The sequence below is a fragment of the Anoplolepis gracilipes genome, chromosome 15 (genome assembly GCF_047496725.1).
Source record: "Anoplolepis gracilipes chromosome 15, ASM4749672v1, whole genome shotgun sequence".
NCBI classification, from domain to species: Eukaryota; Metazoa; Arthropoda; class Insecta; order Hymenoptera; family Formicidae; genus Anoplolepis; species Anoplolepis gracilipes.
In genome coordinates, this window is record NC_132984.1 from 1,095,994 (window position 1) to 1,118,272 (window position 22,279).

The 22,279-nt window shown below is 30.8% G+C and overlaps 2 protein-coding genes across 4 annotated transcripts; one reads left to right on the plus strand and one right to left on the minus strand.

Moving 5' to 3' along the window:
• Positions 1 to 22: 22 nt before the first annotated feature.
• On the plus strand, positions 23 to 19,897 carry Cerk (Ceramide kinase). 3 transcript variants are annotated; one of them, XM_072906821.1, is made up of 9 exons: positions 23 to 188; positions 2,712 to 3,324; positions 11,201 to 11,443; positions 13,609 to 13,802; positions 14,319 to 14,694; positions 15,663 to 15,815; positions 15,944 to 16,140; positions 16,554 to 16,717; positions 17,058 to 19,897. In XM_072906821.1, the coding sequence occupies exons 2-9, from the start codon at positions 3,177 to 3,179 to the stop codon at positions 17,140 to 17,142; spliced, it is 1,560 nt and encodes a 519-aa protein (XP_072762922.1). In that variant the 5' UTR covers positions 23 to 188; positions 2,712 to 3,176; the 3' UTR covers positions 17,143 to 19,897. The 3 variants fall into 3 exon arrangements, with proteins under 3 accessions (XP_072762922.1, XP_072762925.1, XP_072762924.1); XM_072906824.1 differs by lacking the exons at positions 23 to 188; positions 2,712 to 3,324 and adding an exon at positions 8,097 to 8,275; XM_072906823.1 differs by lacking the exons at positions 23 to 188; positions 2,712 to 3,324 and adding an exon at positions 10,225 to 10,487.
• A 223-nt stretch (positions 19,898 to 20,120) lies between these two features.
• Ecsit (evolutionarily conserved signaling intermediate in Toll pathway, mitochondrial) lies at positions 20,121 to 21,701 on the minus strand. The gene is made up of 2 exons (XM_072906829.1): positions 20,662 to 21,701; positions 20,121 to 20,496 (listed from the first exon to the last, which is right to left on the minus strand). The coding sequence occupies exons 1-2, from the start codon at positions 21,551 to 21,553 to the stop codon at positions 20,228 to 20,230; spliced, it is 1,161 nt and encodes a 386-aa protein (XP_072762930.1). The 5' UTR covers positions 21,554 to 21,701; the 3' UTR covers positions 20,121 to 20,227.
• Between the last annotated feature and the right edge of the window lie 578 nt (positions 21,702 to 22,279).

Here is a 22,279-nt window from a genome sequence, read left to right on the forward strand (position 1 = left end):
GGCGCGCGAAATACGGCCAGACGATGATCGTCTTGGAATGCAGCCCGACTGATCGTGGACCTCGCCTCCCGTTCACAATGTTTCCCGCGCAAATAGCAGAAACGGTCCGCTCCTTACAAGTTCCTGCGTGATTGCGATTAGACATTTTCGTGTGAAATCATGTCAACGAAATGTCTTTAATTTTTTTGGTAAGTACATTACATAAGCTTTCTTTTTCAACCTTTAAAACTCACACATATATTTATATATATGTATATATATTCTCAACATAGAAAACTCAACCTTTTGGAAAAAAATTACATTTCGCCAAATATATAAATTACTCGACACGATCCAATTAATAAAGATTTTCGAGAAGGAATAGTTATCGAGAATAGATAAGAAAAAAATATGAGTAATATATCATCAAAATTGTCAGGAAAAGTATCGATGACTGTTAGTATATTTTTACACATGCTAATGAGATATCAGTAATTAGAATATAATTTCTGTTTGCGTTTTAATTAATTATTGAATGACTTATATTAGCTATTAATGTTAAACGAAGTATAGGTACACATATATCAATACATGTATCATATATTTACAAATCAAATATTTACATCGTGTTCAAACATATGTCGACAGAACCATAAACGTCAAATTTGTGCTATCAGATGGAATTCTAAAACATATGGATGAGTTTTCACAAGACAAATCTATTTATATATATTATATATATTTAATTCGTATAATTATTATCTGATAGAATAAGAAAGAAGAGACGCGTTCATTGTTATATTGCGATTGATTATATCATACATATTGAAATGAGAAAAAAACATTGACATTAGAAAAATATATTCACTGCGTTTTGTACCTGCTGTAAATATGATAGAGAGATAGATTTTCCACTGTCGGTAACATTATAAAATAATAAGTTTAATAAAACACTATAAACGTTATTTATTATCCTTATAATAATATATAAACAATTTTATAAATTAAAATAGTGATTAAATAAGAGTGATTAAAAATTATCGTCAACGAAGTACTATATTAAACACGAGAGATATTATTAAAGATGAGATACTATCAAAAACTGGCATCGACGAGGGAATTATTGATGGCTAATCATGATTAAAATGAGACTGTCAAGTAGACTCGCGTGATAAGCTTGGAGAGTTTAGATTTTTTTCCAAGTAGAGCTTATGACATTTGATGAAGAGAGAGATATTTGATTGTTTTATTATTTAATAACTCACGGATCGAAAAAAAAGTCCTCAGTTTGTATTTTATCAATCTAAATTATTTTAAGAGTTACTTTTTCTCTTCATATTTTGCAAGGGAAACAAATATTTGCTCGCTTTAAAATTCCATCCGACGTCAGTAGATCGAGAGAATTAATCCTTAAATATTACATCACACTTTGATCCTATCAATATTTTAACAATGAAATATTCCGAAAGTCCTACTCACTTGTCAGTTAAAGAAATGTAGTTTAAAATTTATTTAAAATTTATTTTTTAACTTTTTCATGTACATGATTATTTTCTACAGACATCAAGGAATATATATAGGTTTGTATAGATTTTTTCAAACACTTTAAGACAGCTAAAACATTTTTAACAAGATATTGTGAGCAGGATACGTGAACAGGAACCAGCAATAAAAAGTGTGTGACTTACACAGAAAAAAAGAATATTCTTATTTTGACAATATCTTTAGTTTCAAAATGTAAATCTCGAAATAAGATTATATTGTGTTAAACGAAAGAAAATTTGCTGGGCTGAAGACATTTTATATAGTTCAACCAAGAAAAATATATTCTTGTTATTTAAGAATAATTTTCTTGAACGGAGAGAAAAAAATGTTGGATAGAAAATATAACACATGTTCAATTCGAAGATTATAATTTTCTTAGAGTCAAAATAATTATTTTATTCTTGAAATGACAATTGTAGTATTGAAGTAAAATTATAATATTATTGAAATTTAAGATTTTTAAATTTTCCTAAAATTATAAATTATTACGTATATATGAAATAACGAACGCGTTCATATATAAATTTTGATTTGACACTTACTTTTTTCTATATATATATACACCGAAAAATTTATATTCTCATCTAAAAAATATTTTACTTATCTTTATAATATATACCTTTCTTTAAAATAAGCGTAAAAAGGACCTTCTTATCGTTAATTTAAGAAACCCTTTAAAGGGTGAAATAATTTTAGATATTCTTAACATGTAAGAATATATAGTGAATATAAGTATACTGAATGGAATATTTTCTTACTATTATATCATTTAATATTTAGGATTGTTAATCCTAATAATGAAACAAAAAACAATTTTACAAATGAAGATTTGCTACTTATTAAAATTGTTTTTGAATAAAGACATTTTATATAGTTTAACCAAGAAAAATATATTCTTATTATTTAGGAATATAATTTTCTTGAATAGAGAGGAGGAAAAAATGTTGGATAGAAAAATATAACACATGTTCAAATCGAAGATTATAATTTTCTTAGAGTTAAAATAATTATTTTATTCTTGAAATGACAATTATAGTATTGAAATGAGATTATAATATTGTTGAAATTTAAGATTTTTAAATTCTTCCAAGAAGATTATAAATTATTGCGTATATATATAAAACAATGAACGCGTTCATATGAGTACATAAGTTTTAATTTGACACTTACTTTTTTTCTGTGCACAGGGGTGACAAAATAAAGCAAGAAAATTCATTCTGACAAACGAGAAAATGTAATGCTGTACGTGCACACAGGCGACGAGTGCACGTGTACCGAGCGCCCGCGTCTCCTTCCGTCTCGTCTCGCCTCGTCCTCGTCCTCGTCCTCGTCGTCTCGCGTCACGCGAAGTGGCTCAGTCCTCACCACGTCCTCAGTCTCGCTCGCGTGTCCGATCGGGACGGATGGAGCGCGTGAGCATTAGCGATCGCGTGTGATCGATCGGAGTGCGAGGGAGCCCGCACATTTCGCCCCGATATATTCGCGACGGTAATTTCACCGGCACGTCATCAGCACGAATTAATTAGCGTCATCCTCGCGATGACGTCGTCGGGGTGGCATAGCCAGTCTCGCTGAAACGTTCTCCTTATCGTCCTTATCGTCCTTATCGTCTCGCCGATCATCCCTTCCCCCGTCGATGAAGCGGCCTCAACATGATGCAGGATATTCCCGGCGCGTCCGCCGACGACCACCGTGCCTCCAGGTCGGTGCTGCTCAACACCTTCGTCGTGAAGAAGAAGCGATGCCGCGTGTATCTACATCGCGGTACGCTTATCTGGGAAACGGAGCGGCCGCCTTACAGTAAGCGGGATTTGCCTTTGTCCTTGATTCGGCGCGCAGGAAAATTTTTACGAGTTTTAGTATAAGTCTCGTCGAGAGTTGAAAGTTTATATTGACGGAGGAACTGGATCAAGGTTGTATTTTAATTAATAGATTCAGTTGTATTTCGACAAACTTTCTGAAATCTTGCAGCATATTTTTGATAATATAGAACAGATTAATTAAATTGTTGCTAACGAAAAAAAATGTACGCTCCTCGATAACAATTTTTATTGTTGAATATTTAAATGTGTGTGTGTGTGTGTGTTTTTAAAGATTATATTTTGATTAATATGGAATTGATTTTTTTTAATTCTTGAGCTAATAAAAATTTTCTTCAAGAATTAATAAATGTTTGCATTAGCGAACTTATTATATTCCGTCAATTAAAAGAATATATTTCTCCTTAATATTTTAGATTAAAACATTTAATTTCAGAGTTGATAAGATTGTATATTAGAGTTGGAAATACTATTAAGATAAAATAACTTAAAATATGCATTATATAAATATATTATTATTATTCCATCGAAACAATACACACACATGTACGATATTCTTTCATAGAAAAAAAAAATACCTGAATGTTTTTAAAGAGCTAGTTATTTTGCTTTAGAATCAGATATAATGAAATAAATGTGACGTAACACATGCACACATGATAGATGTAGTTGGATAAAAAATAATAGAAGAGGAAGAGAGAGAGGAAGAAATAAAGATAGATAGATCAATAGCTTTTTCAGGTCAACAACAATTATGCGCGCTCTCTTTCTTGGCTCAACAAACTCCTCTGTTAGAGTGAGTCTTACTTTTTAAAGATAAACGGACACTGGATTGGACAATTATTTTATTGACGCAATATATTTTTTCTTGGCAAAAAAAAAAAGAGAAAAATATTATAAAATATTTAATCCTAAAGTATTTTTTAATTGATTTGTTTTAAAATCATAGTGACTTTGATGTAACAGGTGTTCGTGCAATTTGACAATTTGATAAATGCTATAAATACATTTCTGATAAATACTAAATATATGGGATGTCCCATTTTAATTTTCACATCGTAATATCTCGATGTTACGTAAGTTTAGATAAAAATGTTTCGGACAAAAGTTGTGTGGTTTTAAGGAGGATATAAAATGACGGTAATAATTTGTCCTTGGATAGTTGTTTTGAAGGTCATGTGAAGGGCTTCATTTTCTTAAAGGGAACCAACGACAAGACGACATTCTAAAACGCTATAATTAAGTATTTTTTTGTTAAGTACTTTTCGAGTTTTTCAGGCTTGAAAATTCCAGTATTTTGACATAAAAAACAAAATATCTTGTAAAATATTTAGTTTTTTTTTTTATATTCTTACTTTAATATCTTTATACACAGAATAATGAGACGAATCCATTGGTAAAGAAAACACATAGTTGTTAAAAAGAAATGTAATTGCTTGTTGCAAATTTATATATTTTTTAAACAACTCTGTATTTTCTGTATACCAATTGATTCGTCTCATTATTCTGCGCATAAAAATATTAAATATTTTTAGAAAGCTCTCACAGTAAGCTGCAAGAATATGCAATGAAAAAAAATAGGGAGTGCCATTTAAGAAATTGAAGATGACCTTTACATGATCTTCAAACGATTATTCAAGGACAAATTATTATCAGCATCTTATGTCTCTCTTGAAACCTCTCATAAAACTTTTGTCTGAAACATTTTTTTCCAAACTTACGTGACATCGAGATATTATGGTGTGAAAGTAAAAATAGGACACCTTGTATATAGATAAATATTTAATGTGTAAAATTGGAATACACACAAAAGTGTCAGGTCAGCTATCTTTTTAATTGCACTTTATGAATGCAGAGTTTGAATAAGATCGAAATTATAGAATCTCACATATTCTATTCTACTTGTCACAAACAGATCAAACAAAATAGATTACATGGACATAAAAGACAGATCAATAATAATTCGAGTCAATAACGCGCGCGTTTGTCGTTCGTTCCTGTTTCTAGTCATATGATTCTCATCCATCCTATCTGATTTTATCTCATCTCACTTTCTGCGATTCTTTAATCTACTACTTTGCAATTTATTTCTCAATGTTGATTTTTTTAATATGAAAATAATAATTTGCGATTTACGTAGAGAAAGAGAGAGAATACTCTTCATTTATTTTTTGTATTCGGGATTATCAAGAATTATAACAACTCGAAGAGGAAAAATACTATTTTTTTTGTTAAAGTTAACATTTTTTTTTTTTCTTAATAGATATGTAATACACGCGCACATAATCTACAGACTGATAAATACATCTATTTATGACTAATAAATAAAAGCTGTTACATAAAATATTTTTTATATTATTTGTTTCGCGAATAATATTTTCCAAACTCACGAAGTTATATAATAATTTTATAAAAAAAATAAATAAATAATTGTTTGAAAAAAAACTCAGGATTTTTTAAAGCAATTATTTTATATGTATATTCTTTCTTTTTCTCTGTCAACTTCAGTTTTTCTTAAAACTAATGAGTGCTTATAAACATAACTCGAACAATTCAGTTTCTCACAAGGTAGGCCAGTATGTGATATGGGTTAAGCGTGTGATGCATAGTAAGATTATGTCGATTGTGTCTGGCCTTGACCTGCTATACAGCATCTTTTGCGGTAACATCTACTTATTGGGCCATCAACATATATTATTATATTTTTTTCTTTTTTTAGTAGCTGCGTAATTATACACATATACGCTAAAGCAATTAAAGAAAAAAAAAAGAAATAAGATTATAAACAGAATTGTATTTTAAACTTTAAATAGTTGTATAACAGAAAGTAAAGTATAATTTTTACCAGACGCATCTTCGATAAATTGATTCGTAATACGATTGTGACAAAAGTTTAATTCTACGATCAAAATTTGAATTAAATATATCACTAGGATATCGAAAGGTTCCACATGTTAGAAATAAATTTTAAAAATATATACATAAATAGCTATAGAATTTAATATATATATATTTAATTTAAAATATGAATATAATTTAAATAAAACATAATTTTTAATAAAAATTATTTTTTATGTTATAAAAAATTATAAAATAATATAAGATGAAATATATCTTTTCTTTAAATTAAAAATTTATTAATTTAAATATTAAATTTATTTAAATATTCACTATTCCAAGAACTTGATAAAATTAATTACACATTTGAGAAACTATATTATTTTAAATTAAATCCAAATTTTTTATCTTTTCAAGTTTTTAGAAACCCTGATCAATGGTGTTTATTGTTCGCGCTCGCTTACATAATACGCAAAATTCTTCTTCAACATAAAAATGAAATATGTACGATGATTAAATAATATATTTCCTCCTATCGAAATCTTTATATACGTACATGTGTGATGTCTTGCTTATTTTTAGATAGATTCATAGCTTTTATAGCTTTAAGACGCAGATAAGGACAACGTGAGGAATATTAACAAGTTTTTGGCGATCGACTCACGTAATCAGGAACATATGTTGGTACTCATTCTTGTCCTTGAGTACAATTTGCATATTGTTCTATTTCCTTATCCGAGCGCGTGCTCACACTCGTCCGCGCTATGAATATTAAATCAGACAGCGATAATCTTTCTTTTCCTGGGCGGATGGTGCGAATTTTTACAACTGTGATCTTCAGTTCTCTTCCCCTTCTCCCCCCTCCCCCCTCCGGCCTTGTCAAACAATTAAGTTCTTGTGATTCATTGGCATAGTGTTAAACAACAGCCACAATAATTCTGCAACGCTAAAAGGCGTATCACACACGCAACTCATCCTTAGAAATATGAATTTCCGGCAATTAGTGATTCAACTTATAACATCAGTAGAATAATTAAATAAAAAATATTAAATAAATGTAAATTAAATATAATCGTAAAAATATTAAATAAAAAATAGAATAAAAAAAAAATATTAAACAATCACACGCTCACACAAATGTCAATTGGATTTTTTTTTATATACATTATATAATGTATCTGCAAAAAAAAAAAAAAAACGTATACGCACGCGAGATGACGTCATTCACGTCTTAATATTCCAAGATGATCGCAAGATGATACTGCTGTTTAACATTTCTAAAGGTCTTTGTTTTGATCATAAAGCATTATGATATAAAATTCCGGCCTTCGGTATTATGAAAACCAGAATTATTCGCGAAAGATAAATTATCGATATAAATATAGTATCGCTAATTTCGCGTCACGTGGTTAACGCGAATTGACACTTCAATAGTGCACCGATCCTGCGGAACGTCGTCGTCTCGCGCGCTCAAGTTGCACATACAAGCCATACTTGCAGCTGCAGTCTTTCACTTTTCGTCTTTCAGCATATCGTTGGTGTGTTTCTTGTGTGTGGTGCGTGTTACTCCGGTTAAGAGAAACCTGTCTGCGAGCGAGAAAGCATACATATAGCGATAGATCAGCACTTGTGGCACACATTTTCTCTGAGTATTGTTTCGCGCGCACACACACACACACACACACGTCTTAATTTCTCCAATCTTATTCTAAGTAGGTTTTACAGTTTTCTAATATTGCTGTAGAAATTTATTTCTATTTATATTATTATAATTATTATTATATTTTTATTTTATATGTATATATTATGTATATAGTTAAAATACTTAATATTAATGCATTCTTTAATATATGTATATAATAATAATAATTATTATTATTTAATAGAGACACACACTAATAGAGTATGTTGATCGATAAATTGTTTTAATTATGCAAAAATTATTACTCGGACAGTCACGTAACTAATTTGTAGCTGCCACCATAAAATTCGCATGTTTATTTCCATGTCATCTTTGCTATTGTCGAAAAATTGTTTGTGTATTTCTTAGTATGTCTGCGTGATATACGTGAAACGCTTCTCAACATTGCGAGGTATAAACATATTAATGTAATACATAATTGTACACCGGAGTGAGACTCGGTTCAGGCACGAAACTCGTGTGCGGTTATGCAAGTTTTTATCTGTATTTCTTGTGTGTGTGTGTGGGCAGGAGACATGAAAATTCCTTGTTTTTTTCTCTCTTCTTATCTCATCGTTTGTTTGTTAATGAAAAAAAAAAATTTGTTTAATTTCATAAAGATTGAATCGTGACAATTGGTCGTCTCAATCTTGTATTTTTCGCAAACATCAACGTTGATCTTTGTAAAGTTAATTATTGTAAATCACCAATCATTAATTATTAAGACGTTAACTATAACGTGTATATACCAATTGTTATAAAACAGCTGATTATTATTATTATCATTATAAATGATATTTGTCAAGTATTGACAGAGATTGATTCTTAACACGCGGAAGTACAATATATCAGACAATGTAATCAAACGCTGTCTCGTATAAGGCCGATCGCAATGTGCGATGCATCGTCAACGAACCGATCCTCGATAACAACCGCTCGTTAGGCATGTGATAGGCATAGCAATCGCATGTTTGATGTTGTTTTGAAAGATACGATTCGTATACGAATCGTAACACTCCCCGGGAAAACAGCGAGAAATCAAATATCATTGGCTAAAAATATATTTCGCACGTGCACCGCGCGATATATGTATGCTCGTTACATCTTCGCATATGCATCGCAAGTTTTCGCTAATTGATACGATGATTCATGAAATCGATCAAATATTACCAAAAAAAAAAAAAAACAAATTTATATGATTAAGAAATTTTTATTTTATTATTATTTATTTGGAGTTTAGAATTTTTTTAGAAATACACTTTGTTTTAATTAAATAAAATAACCAAAATTATTTGATATCTTTATATATATATTTATATACATATTTTATATTTGATATAAATATATAAATTTAATAAATATATTAATAATTTAAAAAATATAAATTTATATAAATAATTAAAGAAGCATATTTTATGTATAATTTAAAGAAGTAATTTCCGGTAATTCCGAGTTGTAATACTGTAATAATGCGCAGTTAATGCAATGTTGTTTTTTTTTTTAATTTCCGCCAAAGAAAATTACCTTAAATTGTACTAGTAGATAAATTATTGTACCTAACAATATCATCGCTCACCTATTGCGGTTGAAATAAATACTTGGCAGATGATAAGCGCGAGATAAAAATTGATTTCTAACAACGGCACACAATTTATCGGCACAAGAGAAAGCAAAGTGCAAGATAAGGAAACGATGTTGCTTTTGTATGTAGAAAATGTCGCAAGGAAAATGTGTCAAGTGTCGGAAGTGGATTTCCTCACAACGATAAACCTCGAGCAATTACTTCTTTTTTAACCAATTAATAATGATAATGAAATTTCCGTTTGTGTACTGCAAAATTTGTGTTAATGTCGATTATATGTATGTATTAGTTAGTTTATACGTAATACTAAAAAATCAAATATATATGGTGTAGTATATAAAAATAAGAATTTCAAGAACAGAGTGCACACATAGAAATGAAAAATTTATACGAGCAATATGTTTTATGCTTTCTTCTTTGAACAACAATGTTTTACTTTCTTCTCGGATTTTTATATGAAAAGGTCAATACTGTGACTCGAGAGATTCCTCTTTCAAGAAAGCAATTTAACTCTTTCTTAGACGCATTCTAGGATGCAAGCGCGTGCACCTGCACTCAGTATACGTAACTGGATATATTGTGCAACATATCACACACACACGTCGAGTATCGTTCTCTGCATTTTACATTCACCAAATAACGTAACTGCATATTGCACTTCTTAGTCCTAAAATGTAATATAAATTTAATATTGCATATATATATATATATATATATATATATATATATATATATATATATAAAATATAATAATTATGTAAAATATAAAATTAATAATGTAAAGTCATAAATAATGTAAAAAGAAGCAGAGTATATCTAATTATATAACGATAAGTCAAAAAATTGTTATGCAATATGTTTACTTAGAATATTGCTATCGAATCTTATCGAGATTATTATCTGACAGTTGACTCTATGTGTGTTGAATCGCATTACATTCGCCGAGCTCTCGTATCAGACACATTGATATTGAAATATGATCAATCAAGACAAAGAAATTTTATCTCGTTTTGCTTTGAGTCACATTCCATACAGAAAAAAAGTAAGTGTCAAATCAAAACTTATATACTCATATGAATGCGTTCGTTGTTTCATATATAAGTAACAATTTATAATTTTAGGAGAATTTAAAAATCTTAAATTTCAATAATATAATAATTTTACTTCAATGCTATAATTGTCATTTCAAGAATAAAATAATTATTTTGACTCTAAGAAAATTATAATCTTCGATTTGAACATATGTTATTTTCTATCCAACATTTTTTCCTCTGCGTTCAAGAAAATTATTCTTAAATAACAAGAATATATTTTTCTTGGTCAAACTATATAAAATGTCTTTATCCAAGGAAATTTTCTTTCTTTAACGCAATATAATCTCATTTCAAGATTTACATTTTCAAACTAAAGATATATTGTCAAAATAAGAATATTCTTTTTTTCTGTCCACACACATAATTTTTAATCTTCAATCTCTTCAACACGTAGTCTCATACCGGCTTTAAACGCATAATATTCACATATATTATGCGATATTAAAATTGCTTTTTTTTTTATATATGTCAAAGGTCATTTATCTAGTTTTAATATCACGATGAAAGAAAAATAGAATACAAAAATATCCGTACGACACGCACGCTTTTAATTAAATACCAGCGGACACAATAGAGACGAAATGATAGAGACACGTGTCGAATTTTTTGCTTATAAAATCATCATCGCAATAACCAGTTTTTGTTTACTTCTTTCTTCCAGCCAGATGGACGCTGCCTTTGACAGACGTTTTGGCGGTACGCTACGGCGATGACTGGATACCAGGTTTGAGTGTTAAAGAGAAACAGCCGACCTCGCCGGCCACGGTTTGCCCGACGAATTTTATTCTGCACTACGCAGTTCGCGGATCCAAGAACAAATGGCGACATCACAGCGTAACTATGAGCCACACAGATCCCAGACAGATCGCCTCGTGGGTGAAAACCATTCGAAATCACCTTCTAGGTGAGCTAATTGCGCAATTAATTTTTCAATTGCCACATTTTTAATTTAGTAGCGTTTCTTCAGACTTTTTACTGCCTTGCAACAGCTAACATGGTTAACTGTATAATTACGAGATACATATGCATGAAGAAAAAGAAGTTTGAGAGGGAGAAGGATAATTATGACATTTATTTTCCTAAAATAATTTAATCGCTGGTTATTTGAAAATTATCACTGTTCCTACGGTATTTTTGTTCAATAGATATAGTACGCAGTTTAGAAATATATTTTGCATAGTGTGGTTAAGCAAATGCAATGTTATTATTTCAGCGATATCCAAAGCTGCGGCTCGTTCGACAGGCGCGGACGATAAACTTAGTTTATTACGTAGTTGTAAGAAGTAACTCCCACCGATTTATTTGCTCGACGTAAAAAAAAGTAAGCGATTGCATAAAGAAAACAGCCAATCAAATACTTCAAGAAATCAACCTGACGCATAAATTAGTGTATAAAAACTTGCTGATTCTTGTTTCGTCGCTAATATCATTGCGACATTATGCGGATACATTATTCTTTACGGATAAAATGATTAAATTCCAGTAACGTAAGCAGCTTGGTTCTAAGAAAAATATTATAAGAGAATATAAAAATAAATCTTAGAAAGTAGAGAGGAAAAAAGATTTAAAAAATCAAGACTGACACAAAAAAGGACAAACGCAAAATATTTATATTTCACTCTGAATTGAGTGTTATTTCTGAATTAAAAAATTCATTATTTTAAGACTAGAGATTATTGTGCGCATAAAATTATGGAGAACGAACTTTTCGTATTCTTTTTTTCCAATGATAAAATGTATATGCTAAATTATAGATTAAAACAAGGCTGCTCTTTATCATTGTGTTTTTATGCATTTTTTTTTCATCGCACTTACATTTAAAGTTAGAAGCGTGTAATCTATCAAAGTCTAGCTAATCGTTTAATCAGTTCGACGTAAATCACGATAAAAGATTCGCATTACGACAATATACACGGTGATCCTAAAACTCTTTGAGCCCAGCGTAGTTGGCAAATTAATCATTAAAGGTTTGCGCGATTATCGTTTGTGCTTTCATCGTTTAATTCCCCTTTTGTGAATATGCTAACAATTCCTGAATTAAATTACTGTGTCATTCTTTGATTTCGCCAAACATATAAATAATTTCTAAATTGAATCGTTCTCTTCTCAATCTTTTTCATTTGCGGGTTGTAATAATTTTTTAATTAATTTTTCAAAATTGCTGTTACATTCTTTAATTTCGCTATTCTCGTAGGTTTTAATAATTTTTAAGTTAGGTTGCGCTGGTTTATCATTTAATTTTGTTATTTCTTGAAATTTAAATTTCCAAATTGAATTGTTGCTTCTTTTAAGAGCATTGCCAAACGAATTGAGCGAGATGTAATCTCTTATCTCGCTTGGTGGGTAATGATACTGCATGACAATCTTCGAAAGAGAAAGAGAGAGAGAAGGAGAGAGAGAGAGAGAGAGAGAGAGACGCTTATTTTAATATGTAAGCATCGAGAAAACAAGGTAGGCGCGTTGCTAAACTACTCTTGTTGACCTTTGTTACGAACCAACAGTTATGGTATTGATCTGGGGACTTGCCGTGCTCGCGTAATGCCATTTTCATGAAAAAAAAAAAAACCCGTTCGATTATCGATGTTATGTTGGAAAGATCGATTAGCACAGTTTGCATGATTAAAAGCCTGTTTTTCCCTCGACTCTATTCGACTCATTTCCCACTATTAAATAAAGAAATAAAGTCGATTAAAATGTGAATAAAAAAACAAAGTCAATTAGAAAGAGTATTTTGTTCACTCTTTTTTATTGATCTGACAATGAATTATGTATATATGTGAATGCATGTATTTACGCACATATATTGTATGCGTAGGAAAGAAACGTACAAATTTTTTGATCAATTAATTAAACAATAATTCTGCGAGTATCGCTCCTGATATACCTTCTTTGAAATTTTATTTTATTTCACAGATACAATTTTATTTTTTAAAAATCTCCTAGAATTCGAATTTGATTTACCGAATTGATTATAAATTAACGTTAAACTCTGATAATTCGAGTATTTAAGAAAACTCCTAGAATTCAAAGAATTAAAAATCGAATTTAATTTGTAGCCGATTGTTTCAGGTCTTACGTATCGACCGCGAAAGGTGATGCTGTTCATCAATCCCATAGGCGGTAAGAAAAAAGGCGTCAGGATTTGGGAAAAGGACGTGCAGCCACTTATGACCATCGCCGGTATCGAGACAAAAATGATAATCACCGAACGTACTGGCCACATTCGTGATGTTTTGCTGACGGTCGATTTGAGTGACTTTCATGTGAGTCTTGTTCTTGTAAGGCTATTCTGCTTCGCTAAGTTTATACACACACACACACACACACACAACGTAAACCCAGATATAAATAAATTTATACATAATTTATACAAACCCGGATCAATGTATACAAATTAAATATAATAATTTAATAATAATTATGAATTTGTAATAATGCTTTGTAATAATTATGAATTTATATAACAATTTTTTATCTATTATTTATATTATTATAATTAGAAAATCACGTAAATCCAGAAACCCAACTTTTTGTATCACTTTTTAAATCACTTATATGCGGTAGATATAAAACATTATATATAAATTCCGAAGAAAATTAATATCTATATAAATTTTTGGATACTAAATAATATATATGTATTTAAAATAGAAATTTTATATTTATTGATTATTTTCTGACTTTATATAATAAATATAAACTCATATTTAGGCCGAAAAGTCTATAGTGAAAAGAATTGATCCAAGCTAATTTACCACTTTATTCGCGGTGCATTTTAGGCAGTGGTATGCATCGGTGGCGATGGCACGTTCGCCGAAGTGTTCAACGGGCTGATTCTGAGGGCGGTCAAGGATCAGCAGATCGATCCCAACGATCCCGACGTCAGACTTCCCAGCCCTGTTTTGCCCGTCGGCGTTATACCCAGCGGTAGCACGGATACGATGGCCTATAGTCTGCACGGTACCACTGACGTTCAGACAGCTGCTATACACATCATTTTCGGCGACTCGATCGGTCTGGACATTTCATCGGTTCATAGCAATCGCACCTTGCTCAGATTGTACGCCAGCGTGCTCAGTTACGGCTATCTGGGTGACGTAATTCGCGATAGTGAAAAATTTCGCTGGATGGGGCCCCGTAGATACGATTGGTCCGGTAAAATCCAGAAATTTTTATCGTTTAATTTGTGACATTTAAAGAAATTGTTTACTTTTCTTTTTTTTTTTTTTTTTTTTTTTTTTGTTTATAATAAAATTTAAAACTTGAATTATATAACACTCAAAAAAATGATCTTGCAACTTCAACAAAAATTTTCTAGATGTAAAAAATTAATTGAAACGGATAAATTATTAACAAATACTGTGATACTGCATATATTTTGCATTTAATCAATTTAAATGATAGTGGCAGAATTTATATCTGTACTATTAGTGTAATTTAGACAGAAAATTTTTCTGTGATACCTATCGTCAAGGACAATTATATTTGTGATTAATATTTGGCAATGGGATCTAAATATTCTAGAGGTATCGTTAAAATATTGCTGCTATAAATTCTATATGTGACAAATAATATTCTAACAGATATAAAAAGTAGCGATAAATTTTAATTAATTAAGACATCTACCCGATAAAAAATTTCTTATGTATAGCTATGCAGAATTAAATATAATTATACAGTATTCTACACAATTGTGTATAATTATAGATGACACCGTATAAAACGTTACGTATATTTATATATAAATGGATTGATAGCTGCAATTTGAATTATGTACACATACTTATACACAATGCCTGCAACATTTTATGTATAATTATATATAAAGTGGACAAATTTCGTGTATAAATTTGTATAATTAGATTGTCTGATTATATAGAAAAATTTTTTACCGGGTAGAAATCTATCTACATTAGCAAAATATTTTTTTGAGTGAATAATATACTTAATTGTTAAATCTATATCATTTTTATATAATAAATATGTAATAGATAAATAATCCAATATGTATATAATAACTGTATTTATTAATTAATTTTAATTATTAATAATGTATTATATATTATACATACACATAGAATATAAAATGTTCAATATTAAATTAATTAAACATCTCTTTTCAGGGTTTAAAAAGATAATAGCAAACAAGGGTTACGAAGGCGAGATTGAGCTGTTGTCAGATCCGTGTCATCCTGCAAGTAGTACCAGATGCATGAAAAACTGTTCACGCTGTCTGCAACACATGCACAATAGCATTCCCGACGAGGAAATCACCAGTATGTGTTAAAAAATTGGTAAAAGTAAAATTTGAGTATAGATTTAATAATAAACAAATTGTGTAAGTAGATTAAATACTGTATATATGTATAAATGTAATAATATACTGCGTTTCATTCATGAAAAGGATGGGTGACGGTTAGTGGAAAGTTTTTTATGGTGAACGGCGCGAACGTGTCTTGCGCGTGCTCGAGAAGTCCCATGGGCTTTAGTCCTCACTGTCACATAGGCGATGGCTGCGTAGACGTGATTCTAATTAGACACACATCTCTCATAAACAATGTCAGATTACTACTCAGGCTGTCCAGTAAACGAAAGACTCTGGTACGTGAATCACTTATTTGACCAATTAATCACTAATTTTCTTTATTTGATAATAGTCTCTAATAGTCTGTAGTCGCTAAATCGATCATTTTACTTGTAGCCAACCAACAATAATTGCTCAATATTTATAGATATTATATAATTAGAAATATTATATATATTATATAATATATACATGTACAAAAACTATACGTAATAATTTTTAATTTGTGATTGCAATATAATATATACTATAATTTAAGGCCCTGTAAGTAATTATAAAAAAATTTTTAAATAATATATATGTATTGTATATATCAGGATTATACTGTTTAAAATGTTTAAATAATTATAGTACATTATAAACATTAATTTCAAAAAACAAATATTTATAAATATGTGTAAAATCGATAAAAAATTTATCTTTGTTGCAGTACGAGCTACCATTTGTCGAGGTTTATCGAGCAAGAGAATTCACATTCCGCTCTTTGCCGACACTGCAATTCGAAAATGAGATAAATCAGGTTCGTTCCAACTCTCGGCTTAGCGTATGGAACTGCGACGGTGAAGTGCTCGACAACACCAATGTGAAAATCAGGCGAGTAAACAACACGTGATAACATTCAAATTATCAATACGTATTGTGCGAATTGATGTTTTAATTTCTCAATGTGTGTACGATCAAGTTTTTAATACACATATAAGATTACTCTCCAAAAAATGCAACAGGGGATTAACTCAAAAATATTTCTGACAATAGAGAACTAATAGTATAAAAAAATATAGAATAGTTTCATTAGAGTTGTAAAATCAAGTTAATAAAACAATAAGATCTTGAAGATCTTCTAGACATGATGGTATTTATTTGATTTTAAGCGCTTATCTATCTAAGGATCAAATCTTTACACTAAATTACTATGTGTCTGTTTTAAATACAGAGTACACTGCCAACTACTGAAGGTTTACACAAGACGAGCTCAAGAATCAACTCGGGAATCGACCTGCTTCAGTTGTTCTATGTGAACGGGCTGAACGAGGTCGTCGAACGGCGGTCGGACTTTAAGGTCGCGATCCCGTTGCACGACGCTCTCGAAAGCGTTAAAGTTCCTTTATCTTGCCTTGTTTATTCATCCTCGCGAGATTACCTTGCAGTATAATATATTGTATATGTACACATATTAGATTGATCAAAAAAGTTTGTCCGTTGTTTTTTTCTTATGTATGTACATTTTTTTCTATACACTAGAAAAATGAAATAAAGAAAAAAAAACAGACAGACTTTTTGATTACGCTAATATTTCCAAGCATATATATAATATAACACAAAACAATTTGTATTACGTAGGTCTTCTTCCGTATTCTTTATTTTTTTTAAATAATTCTAGATAAGAGCAATATGTTACTTTTAATATATTATGCACACAGCGAGACATCTCGGTTCACATCATTGCATTGACGTATAATTTCGTGTACAGAAATTCTATATTTAATTTTTATTTTATTTGATATATATAATTATTTAGTACAACTTTTCCTACACTTTTCGAGAACTATTGAACATTCCATCTACTAGAGCGCTGTGTAAATCGTGATGACGCTGATGAGTCAATTTTACACATATGTTGGACAAGTTTAAAAGATGCTTAAGATACGAAATATATTAATTGGAAGAAGCGATGTATTATCAGATGTATATTGCGACAGGTCTGCTTGGTCTGGCTTTTTTTTTTGCGATACCTAAAAGTTGATTAAAAGCAGATTTCAATTGAAATGATCGATTACACATTTCGTGCTAATCACCCGCACATTTATTTGATAAGGGATGAATCGAGAAAATATTGTATTCATATATTTTTAAGCATTTTTGTATACAATTGCAATCATTTTCCGATGCTATTTTATTGGTATCACGTTTACTAAAAATATTACTATTTCTGTATGTAATATTCTTATATATGTATATATTGCAACAAAAATCTCGGGGTAAAAAACTATTGTGCAAATAATTTTTCTGAAAATCGGAAAATTGCAATCGTACAATCCTTATTGTTTTGTAAGAACCCATCCAGGATTGCATTTATCATGATCTCGCGATGCGAAAAAAATGGCGATGACATAATCAGGCCGATTGTACTTTAACGTTTTGTACTTAACATGTTTTATATTATCAGTGCCTGTAAAAAATTCAAAGCGTGACGTAGGAAGATTGGCGTTACTTAAATTTATTACACACATATCCTGTATTGATTGTAAGTTTATTCAGTAAGCGATAAACTCGCAATTAATAATAAACGCAATACCGTATTATACGTAATAAATTTAAGTAATAATTAATGTTTTATCGCGCGTGTGAAGGTGCAATTTAAGCGTGATTCGAACATTCTCATGACTCGAACATTCTCATGACTCGCTAAAAAGCTTCTTTTTATATTTTTAGCAGTTTTTCGTGTGTAAAGACAATCAGGATACAAAGATGGTGCTTGATTCGCATTAAGGGGAGGTTTTGGGATTTATTATAAATTTAATTTCAAAATGCACGTTATTAGCTATTAAGATTAATTATTTCCTAATTGTAATTGTCTTTATTCGCACAAGTATTTATATTAGGATATTTGTACATTAATTACAGTGCAAAGACGTGTAATGAAATATAGGAGACGTGGATTAAACCGCGGATATTTATGCGCAAATGTATATATACTTTGACTGTGGAAACAAATTGAAAAGCGGAGTCAAAATCGAGATAAGTGGAAAAAAAGTAAAATGTATTTTAATTTTCGATCCAACTTTTTTCCCTTATTTGCTCTCTAGTATCGAAACATGAATATGCCTAAGTACCTTTAGGCGATCTATTTTTGATGACATCCGCGGGAAATATTCACAATTGAGCATGATATAGACGACGTGTCTCTTGTTTTTAGTAGGTTTTAAGCAGGTGCTATTTTGCGTCATAGAATATTGTAGTTGACGTAGGCGACTTTTTCGCTGCAAGCGTGAAATATAATTGATAATAACGAATAATAACGAAGCAGCTCAAACGGCACTATAAGCGTTTTATCCGAATATATGTATAGTCTAGCCGTAAAAAAAAAAAATTATCGGTGCTACAACATTCACGATTGTCCTCGCCTTTGATCGTCGTAGAAACTTTAATGTCACGCTACTAAGAAATGACGCAATACATGTTCCATTTTATGGAAGATCACACTTTGACAATTCTGTTTTAAGAAAAATTAGATTCATTGATGTAAAAATTACATCGGTGATTTATGCACACATGTAATTTATTCCTTTCAATAATGACATATCATACATTTATATAGTTGTATATAGATTTGTGAAAGAGAGATTTCCTATCTATTCTGTTATATATTTTACCTTGCGACGCATTATTATCACACGGTTAAATATTTTTTCCTTTTTTTAGGGCGGCTTAAACTTAAAACAGTTTTGACAAAATAATATCGTTGAAGTAATTCTTGTTCAAAGTGGACGATGCCACTTTGAACATTACTGGTATATTAAAGATAGAAATCTGTATAACTATATACGATACCGGAAATTGTACAGATATGTGTGTGTGCATATATATATATATATATACACACACACATATTTTAATTGCAATATATTTTTAGGAAGTGAACGACAGTACAGCGAATCAATGTGATGACTTATCGACTGGCGATTATGTATTATAAAATTTTAATTTCTATCGTTGGAAAGATGCACCGAGATTAACACACGGTTGCACGGAATAAATTATATCTTTCTATGTGTGTGTGTGTGTGTATCATGTATATTTTATTTATTTATATATATATATATATATATATATATATATATATTTCAATTCTTTTAGTATAATCTATCAATGTCAATCAACAATTAAATATTTTTATATAACGAGAGATAAAAAGTCTTTTTTAAGCTATATATACATTTATATCAAGATATTGAAAGGGAGTTTAAATTATTTAGTGAGTTTAAAAATACTTAAATTATTAACAATGTTTTTATATACAAATTAGAGCTATCTACATATATGTGTCATTTTCCTATACTGGTGATATCACTATTTAATCTTTAACAGTTTGATCCTTTGACATTAATTTTTTATATACATTTCATTCTTGCTCTTTTCAGTATCGATGTACAGCTGTTCCTTCGAGAACGACGCGACTTTGAACACTACCGGGATTACATTCAAGATAGGATTCTGTTTTTGTAAACATCGTATCCAGGACAACAAAGAATCTTTTGTAGATGTACCTGTAGCGCACATTGCAAAATATATGCCGTCATCTTGTTCGTGGACTGTAGGAGCAGGGATTATTTCCTTTTTATCCCAAAAGGGGATTCTAATATTTGAAACATCTAGAAAAAGAGAAAAAAATGTGTAATAATACTTTCCCAGTAAAAAGCTTGGATACTTGAACATACAAATGCAATATAACTTGCTATACAAAATTGATATAAAATTATGTATGTAAATTGTAATCTGTCATTAATGGACAATTTAATTAAGAAGCAGTCATTTACCATCGATATCTTCATACTCTTTTTTCATTTTTCTGTTTTCTCCTCTCAGTATAAAATAGTCAATACATTCATCAGCAACCCAAACTGTATATGGTCCTTCAACAAAAATTGGATTGCTAGGAGATTGCGTTTGCAACAGTCTCTCTTGGGTGCTGCTCATTGCAGACACAATCCACGTGTCTTCGATGGCGTCTTGTATATCCTTGGTCTCAAACTCCACGATCATAGTCTGCACATCTACGCTAGATATCTTACTCATCGCCAATCTCGCAAGTACTCGTGGGTCCTTTGGCGCCGGTCTGGGACAAGGCCAAGGATTCAAGTTTGCAAACTTGGGCATCCAATACATCATTCTCCAAAACTTCTTCAGCGGCGCGCCATGCTTCCCAAAGATATTCAGCAGCATGTCCTGCATCTCCACGTCCGGTATCACGCAATTTTTCTCCATTTTACAAAGCAGGTCGATGGCTACGTATTGCTGCTTAGGATAATGCATGACCATAGTTTGGAAGAAGTTGTTGGGGATGAATTTACCCTTGGGGAGCACGTCCAACAGAACCTTGTACACGGCCAAATCCCGATTCACGTTGAAATCGTCCATGTATTTGAGGGCTACCTGAATAAATTCCACGTGACCGCGCCTGAAGTCGTTGTTGCTCTTGTATTGCCGGAGTATGTCCAGATAGGCCTCCTTCTCCTTTCTCTCGGCGTTCGCGAAGGCCTGGACTATGAGGGCGGACGGCTCGTTATCCTTACCTCGGAATCCGGTGGTGTGAAGGCCACAAGGGTAATTCACCCGACCTGACGCAGGATCTGAAATCTTAAGCGGGGGTCGTTTTAATGCGAGATCCTTACCCAATGCAAGGACACCCCTCACGACCCGCGAGAGCATATTGATCGACCCTTATCCCTTCAAACTGTGTGACACATTATCCTCGTGCGACTGACTTAACTCTCAACCGCGAGATTATTTTCACTTAACCTCTCTCAACTCTCAACATCCCTTTCGTACCACGCGCCATTAGCGTGTTATAAGCATAGATAATACAAAAATAATAGATAGCTAACTCCTCGCCTCCAGAGCCTGAAAGGAGCCACGCTGCCGTTTTTTATACAATACGCTTTTTCCTTAAAGTACGCTAGCGCCAGCTAGATTCATTTTAGAACGGCGGAACTACATGGCCAAGGCTAATTTCGATGCCATGGTAAAACGTCCGATTGGTTCGTGTCCGTGCTAGATCTACACTTGTGAATCTCAAGAGTAAAACATTATGGATTTATATTAGTATGTTTTATTATATATTATTAATTGCTCGTAGTCTTATTCGCTTTAGTAATATATATATAAAATTGAATGATTTTATTGAAATTATTAAAAAGTTATATATATATATATATATATATATATATATATATATAAATATAACTTTTTAATAATTTCAATAATATACATATATATATATATACATATATAATTTATATATATTTAAAATTAAAACTTATATTTTATTTATAATGTATATTAAACACATACAAAATATAATTTTTTAATAATTTCAATAAAAATATCTTAATTAAATATATGTATATATATATGTACTTTTATAACATATATTAA